The 20,909-nt window shown below is 41.3% G+C and overlaps 1 protein-coding gene across 4 annotated transcripts in view; it reads right to left on the bottom strand.

Moving 5' to 3' along the window:
- SLC4A4 (solute carrier family 4 member 4) overlaps positions 1-20,909 on the bottom strand; it is a 221,139-nt gene that overhangs the window by 159,536 nt on the left and 40,694 nt on the right. For all 4 annotated transcript variants that reach the window (XM_085222689.1, XM_085222693.1, XM_085222690.1 and 1 more), the window contains exon 2: positions 4,157-4,230. In XM_085222689.1, the coding sequence (XP_085078815.1) occupies positions 4,157-4,230 (74 nt within the window). The remainder of the gene's footprint in view (positions 1-4,156; positions 4,231-20,909) is intronic.

Here is a 20,909-nt window from a genome sequence, read left to right as displayed (position 1 = left end):
AATCCTATAATGTTAATGAAATCCAGAGAAAAATTTTCATTATAACAGAAGTTTTTCTGGAATTCAGTGCTAAGGTATACTCTCCACACCATTACTTTGAGAATCCATTGAAAAACAGGACAAAACACCTTACACGAGAGCTAGTCCTTCTCCTATGGGCCACAGCCAGGGTGCTACCCTGCTTTCAAGTAAGAGAGCTGCCAGACTTGAAATCCCACATCCTCCACCCCAGTGCAAAGGCAGGACAGCAAGCCTGGGGGAAGTTACTTAAGGAGCCAAGAATACCTTATCTCAAAGGATAAGGTGGAGCTTTATTTTTCCCCTGTTGCAAAATTGGTTATTAAGTAATCTCTTTGTGTCACACATACCAGCACTCCTAAGAGTGGCATTACAGCAACATGTCGTTACCTTCAAGGAAAGGAACGTGCAGTGCTCAAAATGAATGGGAATGGCTTTCTTACACAGGAGGTTCAGCTCAGGGCAGTGCCTGCTCTTATTTTCCCCAGCAAAATCTATAGTTTCTCATTTTCTTTCATAGTCTGAACAGGACCTCTAGGAGACCCCTCCATCTCGCTATGTAACATTTCTGCACACTTCTGCAAAACATCAGTTATGGACAGCAAAGCAGCTCTGCAAACTAAAACATAATCATTTTATCAATTAAACTTTCTCTCATGAAAGACAGTAGGAGGGTACATGGAACCAAGTTATTTTTGAATGTCCACAGCTGATATCACCAATAAAATAGAAGTAACATGCAGTGTAGGATTAGACTGAAGTGCCACCTTAGAGAAGCATTAAATAATCTCTGGATCTAGGCCAAAAGGACATACTTTTGCAATGTGTACATGGTTTCTATTGTTAATATTACATTTACTCAGCAAGGGCATGACCGACCACCACCTCAAGCTGAAAATGTCTAAACATACCGCTGATCAGAAATGCCCATTTTCCCTCCACTCCTTAACAAACCAAGTCCTTCCTCTTCTCCCACACCACTACATAATCAAATCAGTGAGCGATGTGCTAATCCAGAGCTGTTATCTCCATCTGACAGACATAACACAAGGCAATTAGCTACCGAAATAATAATAACAGACTGAATTCAGGAGTTGCTTGCTACCTCAGAGTGACAGCATACTGTTTTTCTCTTCCATTCTGGAGAGTTAATATGCACAGGATGATGACTTTCAAAAACTGCATTCACCTGTTTAAATCAAGCAGATTCAAAAGCAAGAAAACCAGTCAGCTTTCTAAGGGCATTATAATGTCTCATCCCCCACCTCAGCTGCTTTCTAACAAGTTTGAAGAACTTCCTAAGAAATTTGATTCCAAAGAATTTCCTAAGAAAATCGACTGCTGGATGAAAAAGAAATTATTAGCAGATCAATGAATAGGAAAAAGGCAAATGACTGTGTGATATGTACATTTTTCTCCCACGAAAGCAGAAAAAAATAAAAAACTATCAGTAAAAAAAAATACATTTGGAGTTACCTTCTACAGAGGATGCAACCAGTACAATCCTTTCAGAAAAACAAATTCTAACAATATCAATTGACTGAAGTTCTCTCTCGCAGAGAGAATGAGCACATTCAGGTCTCTATACATAATGTTTCTTCTTGAAACTATGCCATTGCACCTCTAAAGCAGAAACCACAGAATGAAAGAAGGACTACGATTGGAAAAGACCTCTAAGATGTATCAAGTTCAACTGTCAATGCACCCTCACCACAGTCTTCAGCGCCTCATCTGCAGTTTTCTTCAACACCTCCAGGGGTCATTGACTCCACCACCTCCCTGGGCAGCCTGTGCCAACGCATCACCACTCTTTCCAAGAAGAGATTTTTCCTAGTATGCAAAACAAATCTCTCCTGGTGGGGAGCCACCATTATCTCTCGTTCTATTGCTAGTTACCTGGGAGAAGAGGTTGACCCTCAACTCAACACAACCTCCCTTCAGGCAACTGTAGAGAGCCACAGGGTCTCCCCTGGGCCTGCTCTTCTCCTGACTGAACAACCTCAGTTCCCTCGGTCGCTCCTCATAAACTTGTGCTTCAGATCCTTGCTCTAAATCTAGTAAAGAGACTTAAAACAATCCGCACAAAGTGCAGGCCACGGGCCTTCAGCCTGACATTTGAATCATTCCATAAGTGCATACTATGACTACACATGGGGTGCATCTGTACGTATCAGGTGCACATGTGTTTCTTGTAGTTATATACAGGGCATGTATCTGAGTGTGTAAAGGATGAGATATAATTATCAACATGCATTTTCTGAGTTACGGCAAGTAAGTTCTCTTCAAACTGCCAGAGCTTGAATAATTACTTGCATTGTGGTAACACCTCAAATTTGCAAGGCAAGCTCTGGATTTAAGACTGTTCCAGTACAGAAGCAAGGAGCGGCTGAGCAGCAACTCACCAGCCAGATCATATGCACACCCCTCTGCATCATGTCACTGACAGATGCTACAGCATCAGCACCAGCCCCGCCACAGACAGCAGCTTCTTTTGTGATTTAGCTAGGTCATTCGCTGAAGCTGGCGAGAATCAAGGCACTGCATTTAGCATGAACAAGGGAATTAGCTGGCTACACAGCCCAAGTCTCTGCAGATTCAGACAAGCAGCTACATCTCTCAGAGGTCCGCTGTGTGCAATCAGAAATACTTTGTATTTTTTCCACTTCCTCTTTCCCTTACCCAATGAGATGAAGAGCAACTGGTCTGTTAGCCCAAGCAAGTCAAATGATAACCTCTTCTCTGAAACATGGAGATAAACAAGTCACATTACTTGAAACATCAGCCATGACCTTTTTCACAGACGATCTTTGTCACAGACTGTTAAAATGGACACTCAAGTGCCATCCTTCTCAAATAATAATCTGTATTATATTCCTTGCGTATCACATATGGGTGATACACACCATCAGAGCATGTGACAACACTTAAGTCGTTACATTACAAGAAACTTCTCCTCCCAAACGTTTCTGCTGTGCCAAAGTATCAATTATTCTAGAAGCAAAAGGCTAATAGAAAAACCCTGTCATTCCAATCCTGCAGACAGCAAATGGGCTAATTAAACTCAACATGGGGATTTATAGCTACTGAGCACAGATGAATTCATACTAGAGGGGGCAAAAAAAAAAAAAAGGACAGGTATTTTCATGGCAATGACTGGTCTTACTTGCTGCAAATGTTCTAGAATCAAACAATTTTGCAGACTGCTTTCCTTCATTCTGCTCAATCCACTGATGTCCACCACTGGTATTAATGATACGAAACTCTATACCTTTGAAAACATTTTAAAGGAAAGCCACTGGTCACAGTTTACAAATAAACTAGAATAAAACTGTAGATCCAGGTCAAAAGGGGAAGGGCAATATTGTGAGGCAGAACATTGGCTTCATTTCCTTTCTAGCTAGAGAATATAGCCCATGGATTGTTCCTCCTCTTTCCCTTAGTTTATCAAACACCCTGTCAACTGATTGTCTTAAAACAAGGAAAGGAGAATTTGCTGCAAATACGTCATTCTTATCAGCTTCAAAAATTTTCCATAGTCAATCTTAAAAACTTAAACTTTAAGCTCCTTTCTCCTTTCACATTTCACAATGCTTTTAGTCAGAGAGAAAATTAAAACACTTTCAAAGTCTACGCTTTTCCCGAAAGGTAAGGAAACCTTTTGCTCTCTTGGAAATTCCTCTTCAAGGGAAAACTCTTCAAAAGACAGGAAAACATCCATGCCCACCCCCAACAGTTGGCACAAATCCTGCTGTTTTTTCCACGTCGCAAAACCTGTTACTGCATTCCAGCCCTCCAAGATGCAGTGGGGATATGCAAGCATTGCCAAAACACATGTAGAAGAAACAAATAGCCTGTGTTGCACAGTCACTATGCAAGAGACAGTGAATGGGATTTTATGTAAAATACAAATGTGCACCAGGAGCATATGCTAACTTTCACTCTTGAACTGAAAAAGACAATGTATTTTAAATTTTAGAAGTCAGTTTCACCCTGAGTAAGCTTAATGGTGTTTTGGCCAGTTTTAGGATTAATACTCAGTCAAAACAAAAACATCCTTTTTCTCTACCTATCTGGTTAATTTCATACACAAATAAGAATTGGAAGAACTGTGAATCTCCAGCAATCCAAAGTCTCTTACCTTCCACTTCTTCTTCATCACATACATGTTTAAGGAAGGAAGCCCCTCTATCCAGTACTGCCTCGTCCTCCATCCTATAGTAATAAAAAAGAAAAAAGGAATGCTCAGACTTCTCCTGGAGCGAGCTATTTGAACCAGCCCAAGTCCTGGGCAGGTTAACTTGTAAGTTGTTGTTCATGTTACTGTGGGGACTCCCGTCCTCCTTCCAGTGCCTGCTGTTCCTTCATAGAGCTTCTTTCAAATGGCGTTTGGTATAAGCTGGCCTCACGTCGCTCGAATTCTAACCTTGAGAGGACATCAGTGGTGACAGGTACAAGAAAGGTAATCCCAGTTAGAAGCCTTTGTAGTTTTTTTCTGCTTCTTTTTTCTTTCCTTTTTTCCTTTTTTTTTTTTTTTTTTTTTTTTTTTTTTTTTTTTTTTTTTTGTAACTAGGACCTACACACACTCAGGCAAGTTTGAGACTGTCTATGCAAGAGCCAAGAGCTTGTGGAATTCCAGTTTCCCTTTCAAGTTCTTCTAAAGGATGTTGGCTGCAGCACACATACTATACACAGACACACGCACGCGTTCGAATGCACAGTGGGAGACTCGGCTTCAGCCAGCCTCTTAATACCAGCAAAGCACACTTGTCTGTTGAGAGGCAAGCTTTGTGTCACATGTTGGCCTTACAGAAATCTGACATACGAGGATTATCCGGAGACCAAGCTCTGGTAAGTCAGGCCATCACAGCAGTCATTTATGTGTGTCACCCATTCATTCATCTATTTGGAGACTGATTTCAGCAGTTGTTCTCCTTCCCCTTCCATTTCTCTCCACCTCTTATCAGCTCCTCTTTACAGAACAGGCTCCTAATTCTATACTTCTGTCGTGAAGTCCTTCTGGGGCACTGCCCAGACACACTTACTGCTATATTTCATGCACAAAATAAAGAGTCTGAATACTTTTCAATGGTTCATTTGCAAGCTCACTTCTGAAAACAAACATAAAAATGACAAAACGACAAAGAAAGCATTTCTAGTTGTATTAAATAATCTACTTGCATATCACTTGAAGGCTAAGCACACGTTGCTAGACAATGAGCTGTGAAAATTTTCTATTCTTAAAAGAAAGGGGGAGAGTTTGTAACTTGTTCTCCTACCACTGGTAAGAAATAGGTATATGTGCATAATAATAAAAAAACATTACCTTTTATTGATATTTCCTGGATGGAACAGAGATAAGCCTGGTACACAAAGAAACAAACTCTTCCAAACTTCTTCACATCTATATTACTTTCACTTGTGATCCTACAGGATGTTCCAAATGCAGTAGTAACAAATACTCAAAGGGTTTTGTAGAGGCACAGTCAGATTTAGGACAGTATAAAAACTGAACAAAAACAAGGCAAGCAAATTGTCTTAGGATATCTACCTTGCAACAGCATACCCATGTCTACCTAAATAGAGAAGTGTTTGGCTAGAAAATCACCAGAGCTCTCTGTTTCGAGAAGCAGTAGTTTGGCAGCAGCCCTTTCATCTTCGCTATCATGTCCCTCACCTCAAATACCTGTACTAACATAGCTGTCAGCCTCCTCTCCAGTTTGCAGGATGTAGCTCAGCTCAAGTGAGCAAATCCCAGATGTTTTGCAGATGAGAAAAAAAAAAAAAAAGCAAAACAAGTCAGATTCAAAAACCAGTATCTAAGCTTATGAAAACACATATTCTTCATTCACTTTATCAGATGGCAGCAAATAATACAGCACCATACCTAGAAAGGAACATAAGCCTCAGATCCTGACTGATTTCAGACAGTACCAAAAGGTATCATTTTACAAGTAGTTGTTACTCTTCATTAAGGGGTAGAATATGCTTCTTACCAACACAACACATAGCTATGACACAGAAGCCTACCCTGAAAGCTCAAGTTCTTCATTAGATCCTTCAGTATCATTAATGCTGCTCTTGCCTGCATGCAACTGTTGTGTAGGCATACCCCAATTACTTTTTTTTTTTTTTTCCCCTCCAAGAGCAGCACAGTAGCTACTTGCTATAAACACAGCTGAAAACATCTGGAACAGATGGGGTTGAGTTTCCAAATCAAACAAACCACACACATTCTATTGCTCTGCAAAGTTCTTGCTTCTTCACTTGCAACACGCTCCAGCACTTACTCCATTCCCTGAGCACCAACACCTGCATGCATGCAACCACACCTGCACAGCCTGCAGCCCCTGCCCAATGCCTGTTTCCAGCACAGTTTCTCCATACAAACTTTGGCAGCATCAACCCAAGTACGTGACAGCTGAAAGCGAAGTCACACTTTGGGAGAGAGGAAGGGAACAGGGAAAAAGGAGGTTGGGGTTAGTTTCTGGTGCATTCAATTACAATGTCGATCCCACATTTCTCTCCACCCCAACCACTGGCACCCCTGCTCCCCCAGCTTAGTTCATAACAGAGACACCTTTTCTAGCTTGCAGAGGGTTCAAAAACTGCTGACAACACATTGCAAGCCCAATGCTTTCTCTGAAACGTGCACAGTCCAGATCCAAAGCAGCTAGGGGGTTTAGAGGGCCAGGAATAGAGCTTGGGTTGCCTTGGCGCAGCGCCCCGACTCTAATCCGCGGGAGTTTAGGGATTAGGCTCTCAAGCACCACCTCCCCTGACTTGGTCTTTTCTGCCCTTCTCAGATTACTGAGAGATTTCTTCCAGCCAAAATCCAGCAAGAAACATCCCTTATGAATGCATAAAGGCAAGGGTGTTGGGGGAGGGGGAATGTGAATATTTAAAATAACATAGAACAAGAGTTGCAGAAATTTTAAAAGGCACATGAAAGAGCAAAACATCTTTGCTTAGGTCTTTAGGGGCAGAGCTCTAGCAATGATGTGCTGCCATAAGAAATCTCACTTTCCATCCTATGGAGAGAGACACTGGATACAAGTGAGAAAGGGCAGAAATGTTTTTAGGTCCTCTGACCAGAAATGTGCCTTATTCAGATGCTTGGCTCCTTTGAGTAAGGTAGAAAGATGGGACATTTAGACACTTCCTATCTAGGTCGACATCCTCATTACTGCTGCTGCAACGTTTTGGAAACAAATCCAAAAAAGTAATTGAAAATAATGGATTTCTATTTTCAGAGTCTAGATCTGAGAAAGTCATATACTCCAACATTATATATTTGAGTGAAAAAAGTAAGAGCTGCCTGAGTAATTGGCCTCTCTGAGCGCCTAATTAGATCAATACCAAGCATTTTTACAAATGACTCTACACATCAATAGGACTTAGACATAAGTCTCACATAGCCTATCCAACGCAGCACGCAATCAAAAACCAAATTTTCAGGCTCACAGAAATAGTCTGCCAGACAAAGACAATAACAAGAGCAATTTAATACTAACAGGTGTCCCAGAATTTGGGATCTACAGAAAAGTCAGGATAAGGTGGGCAAAGATGGAAGAAATTAAGCAACACCAAAGTAGAAAAGATACAAAGCCTCATCTCCAGCTATTCCTCAAGGAGCAGAGAGCTCATAAGAAACGAGAAAGTACGTAGGCCTCTCGGACATACTCATGGTCCAGGATGACTTTTGTGATGAAAGCTTCGCAGATACTCAACATTAGTAGAGCGAACCTGATTTAGGTTCAAAATGAAATGGCTGTGGTTCAAGACCAAATTATGTAAGTCTGGTGCCTGCTTTTCACCTACCACACAATTCCTCGATTCCTTCCCTTTGGCTATGCTTATCTTACAGCCTCTGTTTTTGTCATCACAGTACAAACCTGTCCTGCAGGTCCCCTTGTTATAGCAGCAAACACTTGCAACACACCTTCAAAGTAACTTGCAAAGTGTAACGTAGCAAGTAACCTTAGCTTTATTGTTTCCCAGCCGTTACTGAGATAACTTTGTCTTATTTGCATAGACGTAGCAAGGCTCGGGGTTTATTTTGAGATCATTATGTGAAAGTTACCACATAATTGCAAGGGGAAAAAAAATAAAAATAAAAATAAAAATCCCGTGACTCTATTTTGTATTTTCCCAAAACTTCTCACATTTTAGGTGTACCCAACAGAATTCACTGACCAGTTTACACTAGTAAAAGGTCTTTAAAACAAACAAACAAAAATGACAAAAATCAAACTCAAAATCATCTGATTAAGTTCGCTTCTGCATGAAAATCTACGTTTGGAAGCCTACAGAAAGGATCCTTACAGTGCATGGAAGCTTTCAGGATGCACAAGGGCTCACTCTCACTCACACTTGAGGCTACAGTGGAAAACGGAGCCTCCTCCAGCGGGTACCCGCAGAAAACCCTCTTTTCTCCCCAGAGCTGAGGTATGCAGATGGGGTGCTGCCACCTATTGGCCACGCTGCCTTAGCACAGCAGCGGCGTCTGGAGAGTGCGAGGACAGAGACAAGGCGGGCCTTCCCGCCGGCAGCCAGCAACGCTCCTTAGAGCTTTCTGATCTGTGACATGGGAAGAGAAAAAGTCAGGTTTGGCTTAAAGAAAGCACTAGCTGTTGTGTGGGGGTGCAACTCACCCAAGTGAATAAATATGTAACGAAGCTCAAGTGAAACATGAGTGTTATTTCTTGTTGATAAGCTTTCATGATCTGACCCGTTTCAAACTCATTTGCAACCAGGAAGGAACTCCGGCAAACTCTGGACTGAACCAAGCAAAAAACAATCCAGCTCTCTAACTGCAACAGAGAGCAAAGCCCACGTGAAAGTCCCATTTTAAGAGCAACCCTTTTGCAACAAGACAGGGTGCAGAGCTTGTAAAGGGTTTGAGGGAGGAGGGAGGACATAACATTGGGTCACACAGCAGTGTTGCTCAGAACAACGCTTTGCCAGCACTACAGCTCCTGCTCCTTGTCACAGCTCACACAGATGTGCGGAAGCTGCATCCATCCATCTGTGGGAAAGGCGAGGGAGACAGGAGCTTCATGAGCATGCACAGATACCTCCACCTGCTTCTCAGAGCCTGCTGTCATTTAACTGCCAGGACTTTTTCCCCAGGAAGCTGTCATCCATATAGTGGAGTGGGAACACTATGGCTGGTGACAGTCTCGGGGAGAAGACAAAAAAAGACAAAACCAAGTATACACCAGATATTGCTGGCTAAGTTCTTTAGCAGATCATACAATTCAGCATGTATTACGTCTGAATCTGCACACACACAATCATCCCCCCACTTCTTTTACTGAACAAGCACAGTAGAGAGATTGTGTCTGTCACACAACTCATTTTGCCACTTAAGAGCTAATAAAAGGCAGCCTGCAGCTGAGGAGCCTCTGTAGCTCCCCAGCAGAACAGACACTTGGCTTTGACAGCTTGATCTGTTTGGATGCTCCAACAGCCACTACATAAAGCACTCCTGCACCTCTCAACTCCTCAGTGTTGCTAGGAGCAAACACAGTGACCCATGTGCACATACCCATAGGCTGCCTTTTTGCTGCTAGTGATCACCACCAGAGCTCTAAAAAGCAACATGATGCAGCTCATAAGCAGCAGCTCCAGGTACCTAAGGAGAGGGAAAAGCCCCTTGTGGCTTCCCTCTCAGCGCCAAGCAGAGCCTTCCCAAGCCACTGAAGTTAGGTGCCAAGTGAGCATGTGGACATGTATCTTGGAGATCATGAGACAATAAGCTAAACTGGTTTCTTCCATCAGCAGGCTAAGGAGAGACGGAAATACCATTTTTACCTTCTCTGTAATCTGTGAAGCATGCAGCTACTGCCATGACTGGTCAAGAGAATAGGAAACCAGGAAGGACACTTGGTCCCAAGTGTTTCTCCCATAGTCCGTAAGTAAATGGCTGAGTAAACATCTAATATGAGAAAATCCTCTTTAGATGCTAGGTGCATTTTGTTTTTCTCAAATACTTACATATGTGCTCCAGCACTCAGAAAAATGAGCCTCTGGCTGTCCTCAGCACGGTCTGGTTGATGCACTTAGAGAACAGATTGCCGTATTTACCTGATGCATTTCCCTTTGTCAGTTCTAGAACAGTATTTGTTCCCATGCACTCTCAGCAAAAGGTTGCACCCACTAGCAGGACAGAAGCTCCCTTCTTCTGCAGAAAGAACTTGTGCTACAGTATTTTTAAATCCAAAACCAAACCCAGCTTATTTTAAAGTAACTCTTGACAGCTAACAGGGAACTGATGCCCCATATGACTGCTTTGCACAGTGCCATCAGGTAGAGCAGATGCAGAAAGACCCATCTCACTTCCTCCCTCTCCAGCAGGCCTGTCTGAATGGAGAATGTCATTTCCTCTCTCCACGGCACTGCCAACCATCTCCTGTGCAGAACCACAAGATAAAACACATCATCTGCAAGACTAAAATCTTGCAGGAATGCATGAAAGGTACTAAAGTATCCTTTTTTTTTTTTTTTCCTAGTGATGGAGGACACGCAGGAAAATACAACCTCAAAAAGGCACAGGCTGTTTTCATCTGTGCTTTCCTGCTAGCAGCACTGAACTGTTTCTTCACTCCAACAAACTGCCAGCATGCATTGGACAACAAGACATGTGACATGCTTGCCAATTGTTTTTGCATACTGTAATAAGACGAGGAGGAATCACACACTAAGAAAGTTTTGTGAGTTTATCATCTTACTACCAGCTTGCAAACAAATGCACAATCTGCACTTGTCCTTTCAAAGAGTGAATGAAAATTCAGAGTTTTGCTGCTGTTCTCCAACACAACAGTGACATGCGCCTCTCATTTCTGGACATTAAAGAGCACTTGCTAAAAGGAAAAAGGAAGAGCAAAGTACAAAGTAAGCATGCTCCTCAACAGCCAACATAAATCTCTGCAGCTAGGCTCCTTGCCTTTCTTCCACTCAACGTCCTCTCACGGAAGTCCACTCAGGTCAGACTATATATATATGTATATATATACACACATATACGTACATATATACATAAGTGTGTGTGTGTGTGTGTGTGTGTATAGCCTATACACACACATATATGTATGTATATGACTAGATGGTGTGTTCTGGGAATAGTCTACTGAGCCAAGCCAGCAGGATTTCACACAGCACACAAAAAACTGGCCAGACAGGCAAACCTCCGCTGTCACTGGTGTAGCTTTGTACAGCAGTAGCACACATCCTGCACCCATCAGTATACTAAAACACTTTTGCATCAAGACCACTTTTCATATTTCACTCTGCTATTTCACACTTTTTCTTCTGTTTTTTAAACCACTTTCATGCTCAGTCTGTTCCTAAAAGTGTCATTTAAATGGACATTTTCCCTTAATGCTTCTTTGTCCCTCTAAAAACTCACTGTTTAGGGATCACCTACCCATCAGGGTTCCAGTTGATGCATGTGCAGGTAGCCATTTGCCTTTACAGTGATGCCCATTCATTCGGTTCAAATATTTTCCCAGTCAGCTTACACTGTATTCTTGTCAGTTGGTGGGGAGGACATAGCAAAAAACACCCTGGCAGGATTGATATAGAACATGATATGTGATATGAAATGGAAGATTTTTCTTTTTCAATTCTCCCATAACCTCAATGTGAAAAGAACTTTCTTCTGCACAAACAAAAAAGTAACACTGTCAAAATACAGGGAAATACAAAGTTGGGAGGGGGGAGGGGGGGGGGGAGGAGGAGGGAAGGAATTGGCACTGGATCTTAAGTAGGAGCTGAAGTAGCTGAGTAGTAGCAGCTGAAACCATTGTTTCATTATGTTTAGATTGCTTACCATAAAATGACACAATTCTAAAAACTAAGCAAGTCAGCTCCCTGTTTGTTTTCATTTCCTTTTCTTAAAGGAACTCACAGATCGGTAACTTGAGATAAAGGCAACAAGAAGTCCACATTTCATCTCATCATACCTTTTCAGTGGTAGCACCTCAGCTACAGCCCTCCCTCCAGCTAGACCAGGTGAACCTCTGACAACTGATGTGCTGGTTCTGAAGATCTTCTACGTACATTAGCTACATTTAATGCAGCAAGAACCAAGAAAGGGTAATGACACTCTTTGAAAGGAATTCAGGAATGCTCTTACATAGGAGCTTTACTGCTCCAAGACAGCCTGCAGGACCTGATTGGGTTTTTCTGCCATTTTTTACCACAATAATGTTATGCCCTCCTGTAGTTCTGTTACAGGTTTTTGTTTTGTTTTTTGCCTTACAGACAATTGCCTATGTTTTACTTGTCTAATTGGTTAACCCTAATTTTTGCTTGTCTGTTGCCCATATTAATGACAAATGTTCAGTTTTGGCCAGTGAAAGTTCCTAACTCCCTCACTTGTTTCATACCATTTGCAAGGGAGTTTCAAAATCTTAGTTGTTCAGAAGTGAGAAGTGGGAGAGTCCTTAAAGGAAGGATAAGCAAGAAGACTAACATGCCAAGATGACCTCAAGCCACACTGCAAGCTTTTGCCCCGCTTAAAGAAAATCAGACAGCGTGTACAGCACATTTATAACTCAGTGCATGACTTTAGGCTCAGTAAACCTTAGACAAAACTGCTACAGTGGGCTGATTTTATGACAATGTGTTCAAGTACTCCTCAACTGGAACAGTCTCTATTGAAAACTAATCCTGTTTCATAGAGCAGTTGCTCTTTGTTCAAGCCCGATGTAAGAGCTCCTTGAAAGTGGTGTATTGTGACATAAGACTAGGTATGATGGACTAAGAGCTGCCTGCAACATCATTAGCATGTATTTTACATCAGCTCAGCACTCAAGTCTAAAATGGATGCAGACTTTAAAAGCACGTAGTAGACAGGGCATTTGTATACACCCATATAAAAATTGACACAGATCTATAAACCTAGACAAGGAAACAACAACTGCAGGAAATTTTTTCCTGCGTTGCTGAATACAAAATATGGATAGCACAGATCTGACACAGGGTTTTCTACCTATAGACAAGGATATTAAAAGCAAGTCTCTCAATCTTGCCAGGCTGACTCTGAAATAAATTGTTATCTGAAATGGGAGTTCCTAGGCTTATGTCCTATTTCCCATTCAGCAAAAGAACAGGCAGTGTGTACAATGTGGGGTGGAGCAGCACACCAAGTGGCACCATTAACCTAGATGAGGTTTTCTCCAGGGAAAACAATTAAGTACTTTCAGTTGCAACTTTGCAACAAGCAGCTACTGCACTTGTCTCCTCCCATGTGACTATTTTGGAGGAAAGCCTCTACTCCACAGAAGGGAGAAAAAAAAAAAAAGAAAAAAAAAAAGGCCACTAATATAAAATGCATTAGACCATCTTCTATCTTAATTTCCTTCTGTAATTACAGTTTAGAGCTTTTCAAGCCCTGTATTTCAAATTCACAACTCCTAGAGCTGCACATTTCCTTTCCCATCACCTCCCCAAGCACCTCTGAGGTGCTTAAGTCACTCTCAACTTTAGGTCCCAACACTAACATCAAGCTTGAGACACATCAGGTTTCTGCTGCTAGGAGGATGGATAACATCTGATCCAGCGGAAAGCTTGACTGGCAGAGGCAGCCTCTACCAGGTAGAAAGCCTAGTTGTAAAAAAATTTTTGGACACATCTGAAGCAGCCAAGAGAGTTAATGTGCATTCAGCACTTCACATAGTGCAGGCACAGCATTTCTCATCCAATACTCAGCATGCTGAAGCAATAAAAGCTTTCATGATATGCTGGTCTCAAAAACATAAAGCAGCATAAAGGATATTTTGAACATGGATGACTTCAGCAATCTCCTTCAATCTCCTTCAGTGACACAACTGAACAGCGTAGAACCATATAGCAGCATGAGCTTCTTGAATTGTGTTCATAACTGGCATCTTCATGGAACCTTTAACCAGTTATTGAATGAAAGTCTCTGAAAGAACAAGTGATTTCTACAAATCGGACAACAGCTGCTCCAAAGTGAAGGATGTGGTAACATTTGAGATCACATCAAAAAGAGTGTGGTGACAGCACACATATAAAACTAAGATGAAGCAAAGCCACCGCATCTGAATGTCAATGTAAGTACAACACAGACAGAAGAAAGAAAAACTCCAAAAATATTACCCAAGCAAAGCAAAATAGGGTGGTGTTCAGTGACCAAAGTACTTCAAGCCAATCTCACCTTCACTTGAGTGACAACTGTCTGTCCAGAGGAGTTTATAGAGACTCTTCCTCAGGGAAGATAAGAAAGTCTCTCCTGAAAGCCAACAGTCACCTCATTCTCTGTACAAGCGTAAGATGCTGACTTCATAAAAGTCAATCAAAAGTAATGCAGATCTGACAGGTAGAAACACAAACAGCCAAATCTCAAGCTAAATGCCCTTTCTTCCTCTACCACTTGAAGGTAAAACACTGTACAAATTTGCTGAAGAAACCTTTCTAGAGATAAGAGAAGAGCAAAGCAAAACCAAGCTATTTTATAGCTGTTTGGGAAGAAACTGAAATAAAGAATTTCCTCATTTCCACCAATCTAAGCTTCAACCAGAATGACAAAAATAAAAATAATAATAATAATAATCACAGCCCAAACATCATAAACCCAGGGAGCCATTCTGTATTTCAACAGCATCAAGAATTTACCAAATACTCAATTTGCTAACACAAGTCCCAGAACCCTGAGGCTGCAGGTCCTTGATGAATAGCACCCAGCAGAAACAGGACTGCAATTGACGGTTCCTCTCTGTATCACATCAGATGTGCACTCTTGCTCAAGAAAAGCAGCCTACCATGCCTTCAGGAGTTAGGCTCAGACAGAGTTAAATGTGTTTGATCCCTGGCCATGGCTAACCCGTCTTACGCACACATGCAGCAAAATCTTTGGGATATTCTACATTTCACATCATTATATCAGTGGGACATGTACATGCATGATTTTGCCAGTATGCCAAGAAAAAATAACTGGCGTGGAGCACCAAAGGCTGCTGGGATATAACATACCAGGGATTACAGACCAGGGGAACCTCACTGCCAAGAGCTCATCCACACATTCACTCCTTTGACTGTTCCTGCAAAGAAAGCAAGAAGAGAGTTTGTGCACTTTTCAAAGATCCCTGCCGGGGAAAAGAGTGAGCAAGCCGCTGACGTTAAGGAATGTTCCTTGTCCTCCTACATGCTTAGCTGATACAGTGCTGAAGAGAGATATCCTGTGTAGTGATCCACTACCTTGACTTCCAAGAGTAGTACCAGTCAGGAACATACCCAGCCCGATCTTTAATCTTAGACCTGCAGACTATCAATCAGCCAGCAAGAGTTTGCCCCAGACCACGCAGGGGCATGACTGCATTTTTGCTGCGTTAGTCAGCAAAGCCATACAGGTCTTTTGCCACTGGGATAGGAGGAACATGATGCAGCATAAAAGCAGAGCAGTGTAAGCAGACAATACATGATCCCGCATAAAGGCAACCATTTAAAAACGGTAAACTCACTTTACCAGCAATATGAGTTTGCTTCACGGGAGAGTAATATTCTTAATTTGGTTCTAAGTGCCCTAAAGCTGGATTTACTGCATCCTCCAACCACAGCCAAGAGAGCATAACTGAACTGCTGAGCAGGCAACAACCAAGTTTTAACAAGACTGTCCTCTAGATGACATCCATTTAAGGGCAGCCCAAAATAGACTTACTCATGTCAGCTTAAAACAATAACCCAGAGCAGAAAAGTTGCTTCTTGCCAGAAAGTGCTCATGGCTACTTCTTATGAACTTCTTTCTAGTGAACGTTGCCACAGAACAGTCACTTGCAGAAAAAGACTGCTCAAAGCAGTGATGCTGATAAGCAGCACCAGTGCAGAAGGTCCTGCGTCCTCTCATATAAAACAGAGTAGTCATCAACAAGCTTGTCCAGAACAGGATTTCTGGAAGGGAAATAAAAAAATGCAACTCTAGCATATGTATTTTTTTCAGGCAAGGTCTGAAAACCCTCAACCACTCTAGAAACGGACATTGAAAAAAATATTTTTCCCTGGAAAGACAGCACCTAAAAATTAAGACTGTTTGTATGTTCCTTTATCAAAGGAAGGCTGTTCACATTATGCAGGCTGTTGTAGCATTTTTACAGCCAATCAAGCAGGTCTGTCACTGTAATGACCTCCTCTCACTATGTATCAGAGGCGAAATCCTTTTGACTTCATTATTATGATAGGGTTACTACCAGTCCATATGCACAAACTTCCCAGGCAAGCCTAAAACACCCTCTTCAAAAAGGAAAGATTTCCCCAGTTCCCACAGAACTTTAGTCCTTTCAATAAGGCTTTGAAGCTATGACAGTTTACCGTGAGAAAGCCATTTAAAAAAATATCATACAGCTCCCTTATTCTCTTTCCTCTTCCTAACCTCTGTAAAATAAGAGCTCCTACTTCCACTTCATAAACTGAAGGCATCTTTAAGAGCCACAATTGATGCTAACACAATATGTGTTATATATAGCCTACAAGAAAACATGCAGGTTGATTGTACATACGGCATTACAATTAGCAAGTGGTTCATGGGAGACTCAAGTTACAAAGGTAACAGGCCAGGAATTCATGGCAAGAATTCATCTGCAAGCAAACTGGACCAGGCTCGTGTGCTCGTGTTGATCAGCCAGTCCTCTTTCATCCTCTTTCTACATCCATCTATCTACAAAAACTAAAGGCAAATATCCTTTGTCAAAAAACTCTGGGTTAAAAAAAAAAAAAAGGTCTGAAATGGTCATTTTGCTTTGGGAACTTATATAAAAACACAGTGAGATATGGCAATTCTCATACCCTTTTTTAAGAGGGCAGGGCCATCTCACTGGTCACCAACTTAAAAAAAAAAAAAAAAAAAAAAAAGATAAAAAGCAGTTCTACAGCTCAGAGTATCAGGTAGAGCCACAAAGAGAGACAGGGATCGAGAGGGCAACAAAGCACTTGCATGCTCAGCAGCCATGCAGCACAAGCTGCCCAACCCAATCAGCTTTCCAGAGCATTTTGGGTTTGTCCCTGTACTTACACAAGTTCATACCTACAAAGCTTGCTGGTCATCTTTAGCTAGAAATCTTCATTTCAGAAGAATGTAAAACTGCCTAACTACAGCTCATTTTCAGTGTTGAGATGCAAAGCTGCCTTTTAGTCTTCTAATATCTTGGAGACACCTGGTAACAAAGAACTGCTTTATGCTCAGCACCTAATTGGGATATGACTGTTTAAAGGTAAAAGGAAAATAGACTATAATACAAATGGTGCAGATAACTGGGAATTATCTTGCATTTTTTATTGCTCTCTCAAGTGAAACGACTGGTCCGGGAACAGAGCCAGAGAAGTTGGGCTGATACCACAGTTCACAACTTCATGCACAATTCTGAGAACTTCAAACTACGGGTCATAGCAAGAACAGCAGTGATCTCTTCCTCAAAAACACTGGGTACCTTTACTGAGTTACCAGGCAAAAATACAAAGTTACTTAAAATCAAGCCATCACCGTACCAGGACTACTTACCACAAAGATGTCTTGTTCAGAATTTAGGATTAAAGAGACAGAAATATATTTAAGAAAGACAGCTTCATTTGTAGAAAAGTAATTACATGAGCTTATGGTGTTCAGAGAAGTCTCTATGCACACTCTGCAGTACAGGCTCAGAAGACATTTAGGTTACTCACTAGGAGGTAAATTTTGAGCATGATGAAAATAAGATGGTTTTGTAAAGGTTTGTGCGTTGTTTTTTTTTTTTTATACATATAAATTGTGTACCTAATGTTCAATGAATTGCATTGTCTCTGAGCTCCTCTAGTTTGATCTTTAGGTAGAATAATTATTTTAAAAGCTGGAGACAGTTTTAGAGTCTGGAGAGGATTCTGACATTAAGACATAACTGGGATTTCCACAGAACTGCTTTGTAGCATATTCCCTTTCAACAAAAATTATACTTTGAATTTTTGGCAAAAAGGTGGGTGATCCAAATAAAACTTAAAAAAAAAATATGGAGGCTTTTCTTTTGCAGCAATTTCTTCTGTTCCACTATTTTGTCCATGGGTACAGAGTGAGAGGACTATTCAAGTATTATGCTGAGTGGTTACATGCCTTTAACCTGTAGTGCCAACAGGAACAGCATAGGGAAAGGAGCAGCTGGAGCATCACGGCTGCAGCCCAGTGCCCACAGAGGTGAAGGAAGGGTGCCTGGGCTCGCCTATATCTTCAGCAAAGCACAGGCCCAAGCCAGCACTCAAGCCCAGACTCGCTTGCATTCTTTCCATGCACAGAAGCTCTCAGGCTTCATTCACTTCCAAGATCTTCTCTGAAGGAAAACTCAAGGTGTAGCACAAAGACCAGCAGACCCGACTCTCCCCTTTTCACTTTTCACTGGTCACCAGCAAAGCCACAAGCATCTTAACCAAAATTCTTCTTTTGTCTGACATGAGAGCATACTCAGGACTTGGATTCATCCTACTCAGATGTCAAAATCAATTTCTTTAGGTACAGTTAAGTATAAAATATACTATCCAAGAAGGCCACAGAAAGCATCCTCCAAGCCTTTATGCCAGGGAAGGCAGAAGCTGTGGGAGCTATGCTGCCTCTCCTAAAGCCCCAGCTGTAGCCATCCAATATACAAACTACTGTACACTGTACAGAAAAAGCCAAACACTACTTTAGCCTGAATAAGAAGCACTTACGCAGTTATGGGAAAATCTTCACACCTCTCACATTTCTTGAGAAGCTGTACTGGATCTTAAGCAAGAAAAGACCTTTCTTTCCAAGCACATTTTGGTGCTGTATGCGTCAATAACATACTAGAGACAAACTCACACTGCAACAGAAAGCATTTAAACTTTATACTCTGCTAACACCATCTGTTTTGTCAATGTGTTTTCTCAGCAAGATCACTGATGCTATCTGACAGTCCTATGAGTGAACTCTGTAACTTGAAACACAAACTTGAGCACCACCCTTAAAGTCCCAATCCAAACCCACTGAATACTTTGTGCTGATCATCAACCTATTTCCAACCTCATTCCGCAAGCAACTGATGGCTGCATTTTGCCTGTGAACTCAATTAAGATGATGTTAGCAGACATCTTCCATCCCAGCTCAGTATGGCTTTCAAGCTCCATGAGCCCAACTGCTCCAAGGGCAGAAGTCACCAGTGTTAAAGCGCTTTGCAGAACTAAGGGAACGCTCCCACCGAACTCAGCATTCCTCAAAAGGTAAGAAGGATACAAAAACAAGCCCCACTGTATTGGGGTTGTATTGATTCCCAGGCATCATATCAGCAGCATTACAAAGGCATCTGCTTCTGCAGACCACCATGCTGACCCTGCACCCAGGACACCACTCCAGCTCAGCTGTTATTCACAAGCCTGGCCTAATAGATCATGAGATGTTGAATGATTTAGAGCACTGCACACTGTATTGTTGTGCCATTAAGGCTTTGGAACGAAGCTTCATTGGGGACAGAGGAGAACAAAGGACCCATCTATTTCCTTCATCGCTATTATTGTTTCTGCCTTGAAAGACACAAAGCCTGGGCTACCTAACAGAGCTACTGTTCTCTAGTTGTTCAGTTTCTCTTTTGAAAGCAGGAACTGTCAGACATGGAAATGATATCAGAATATTCAAGTTTAACAATTTGCTTAAAATTCACTTCATTAGCACAAAATTTGCCAACTATGAGACCTAAGAGAAATTTCCACACACAGCCTCCACGCATGACAAATACACTTTCATTCAATTCCGATGCAGTGGAGCAGGTTTAATACGTTCAAACACTACTTTTCCTTGAGCTATTGAGCAACTATTTCCCAACCTCAAATCTAAACAAAGTCTTATTATATTTAGCAACGTTGATAAAAAAAAATCTTTGCGCTTACGTATAAGGGTTGACGATGCATCTGAAGTGTTATATAGCCACAGGTACAATAAAAGCAGTTAAATGCAACCTTTTGTTCAAGGTTAAGAGGTGAAATTAGAGACAGAGGTGATTAAAATAAAGCAAAAGCATTAAAAAGCTGAAGGTGAAAATAATCTAACCTTGAAGTTGCACACACCACTAAGATACCCCACAATTAAGAGGGAAATGAAATTCTTCTGGTAATCCTCAGTCTTAAAAGAAGCAATTTGAACAGCTCCTATCAAGTTCAAATTTTCAAGACTCGCTTCAAGATGTGAGAAAAATGAATGAGTACTTATTTTAAGAAAATTAAGACTTGATTCAACTCAGGTTGAATAAACAGCATGTAGCAAGCATATATTGCAAAATAAAAATACAAACCTAGCTCCCTAAGAGTGTAGTTGTAGAATAAAGTTAGGATTTGAAATGCTGTGGCTTGGAAGACTCTTCTCCCTCATCTTAACTGATTCTCCTGTACATTTTATATGTATTAGATAAATCCCCCTTAACTCTTCCTCTTATTTCTCAAGAAGCATTAGCTCTACTAACAGCTTTCAGATGTTGAAAGTTCATTTCAGATGAAATCAAAAGGATTCCAATTTTTGCAAGGCCAAATTGTCTATTCTAATATTTCTGCTGAGAAAAGCTGTTGAAAATAAGGCTGTGTTTTCCTCTGACGTCCCCACAAAGATCAGCCGACCTCAAATGGTACGGTTCACAAGTGACTATCATACACTGTAAGTCCTGCTCTCCATTTACACGGCTGTAATTTGGACAGAAATCTGCAACTCCAAACCAAACACAACTGAAAGGCAAAAACAGGGATCTGTATTTCTTATGTTTCTATTAGTCTATAAAACTCAGGCAAATGGCCATTCACTTCTCTGATCGCAACTTTAAAAGTTAACTGCATGAAAAACTAATAATTACAAGAGGGCAATTAAAAGCTATTTTTCTTTCCTCCTCTCTTAATGTAATCATGCAGTTGAA

The sequence above is a fragment of the Meleagris gallopavo genome, chromosome 4, assembly GCF_905368555.1.
Source record: "Meleagris gallopavo chromosome 4, MGAL_WU_HG_1.1, whole genome shotgun sequence".
NCBI classification, from domain to species: Eukaryota; Metazoa; Chordata; class Aves; order Galliformes; family Phasianidae; genus Meleagris; species Meleagris gallopavo.
Note: the sequence above shows the minus strand (reverse complement) of the source record. Positions and strands in the feature narration are given on the sequence as shown.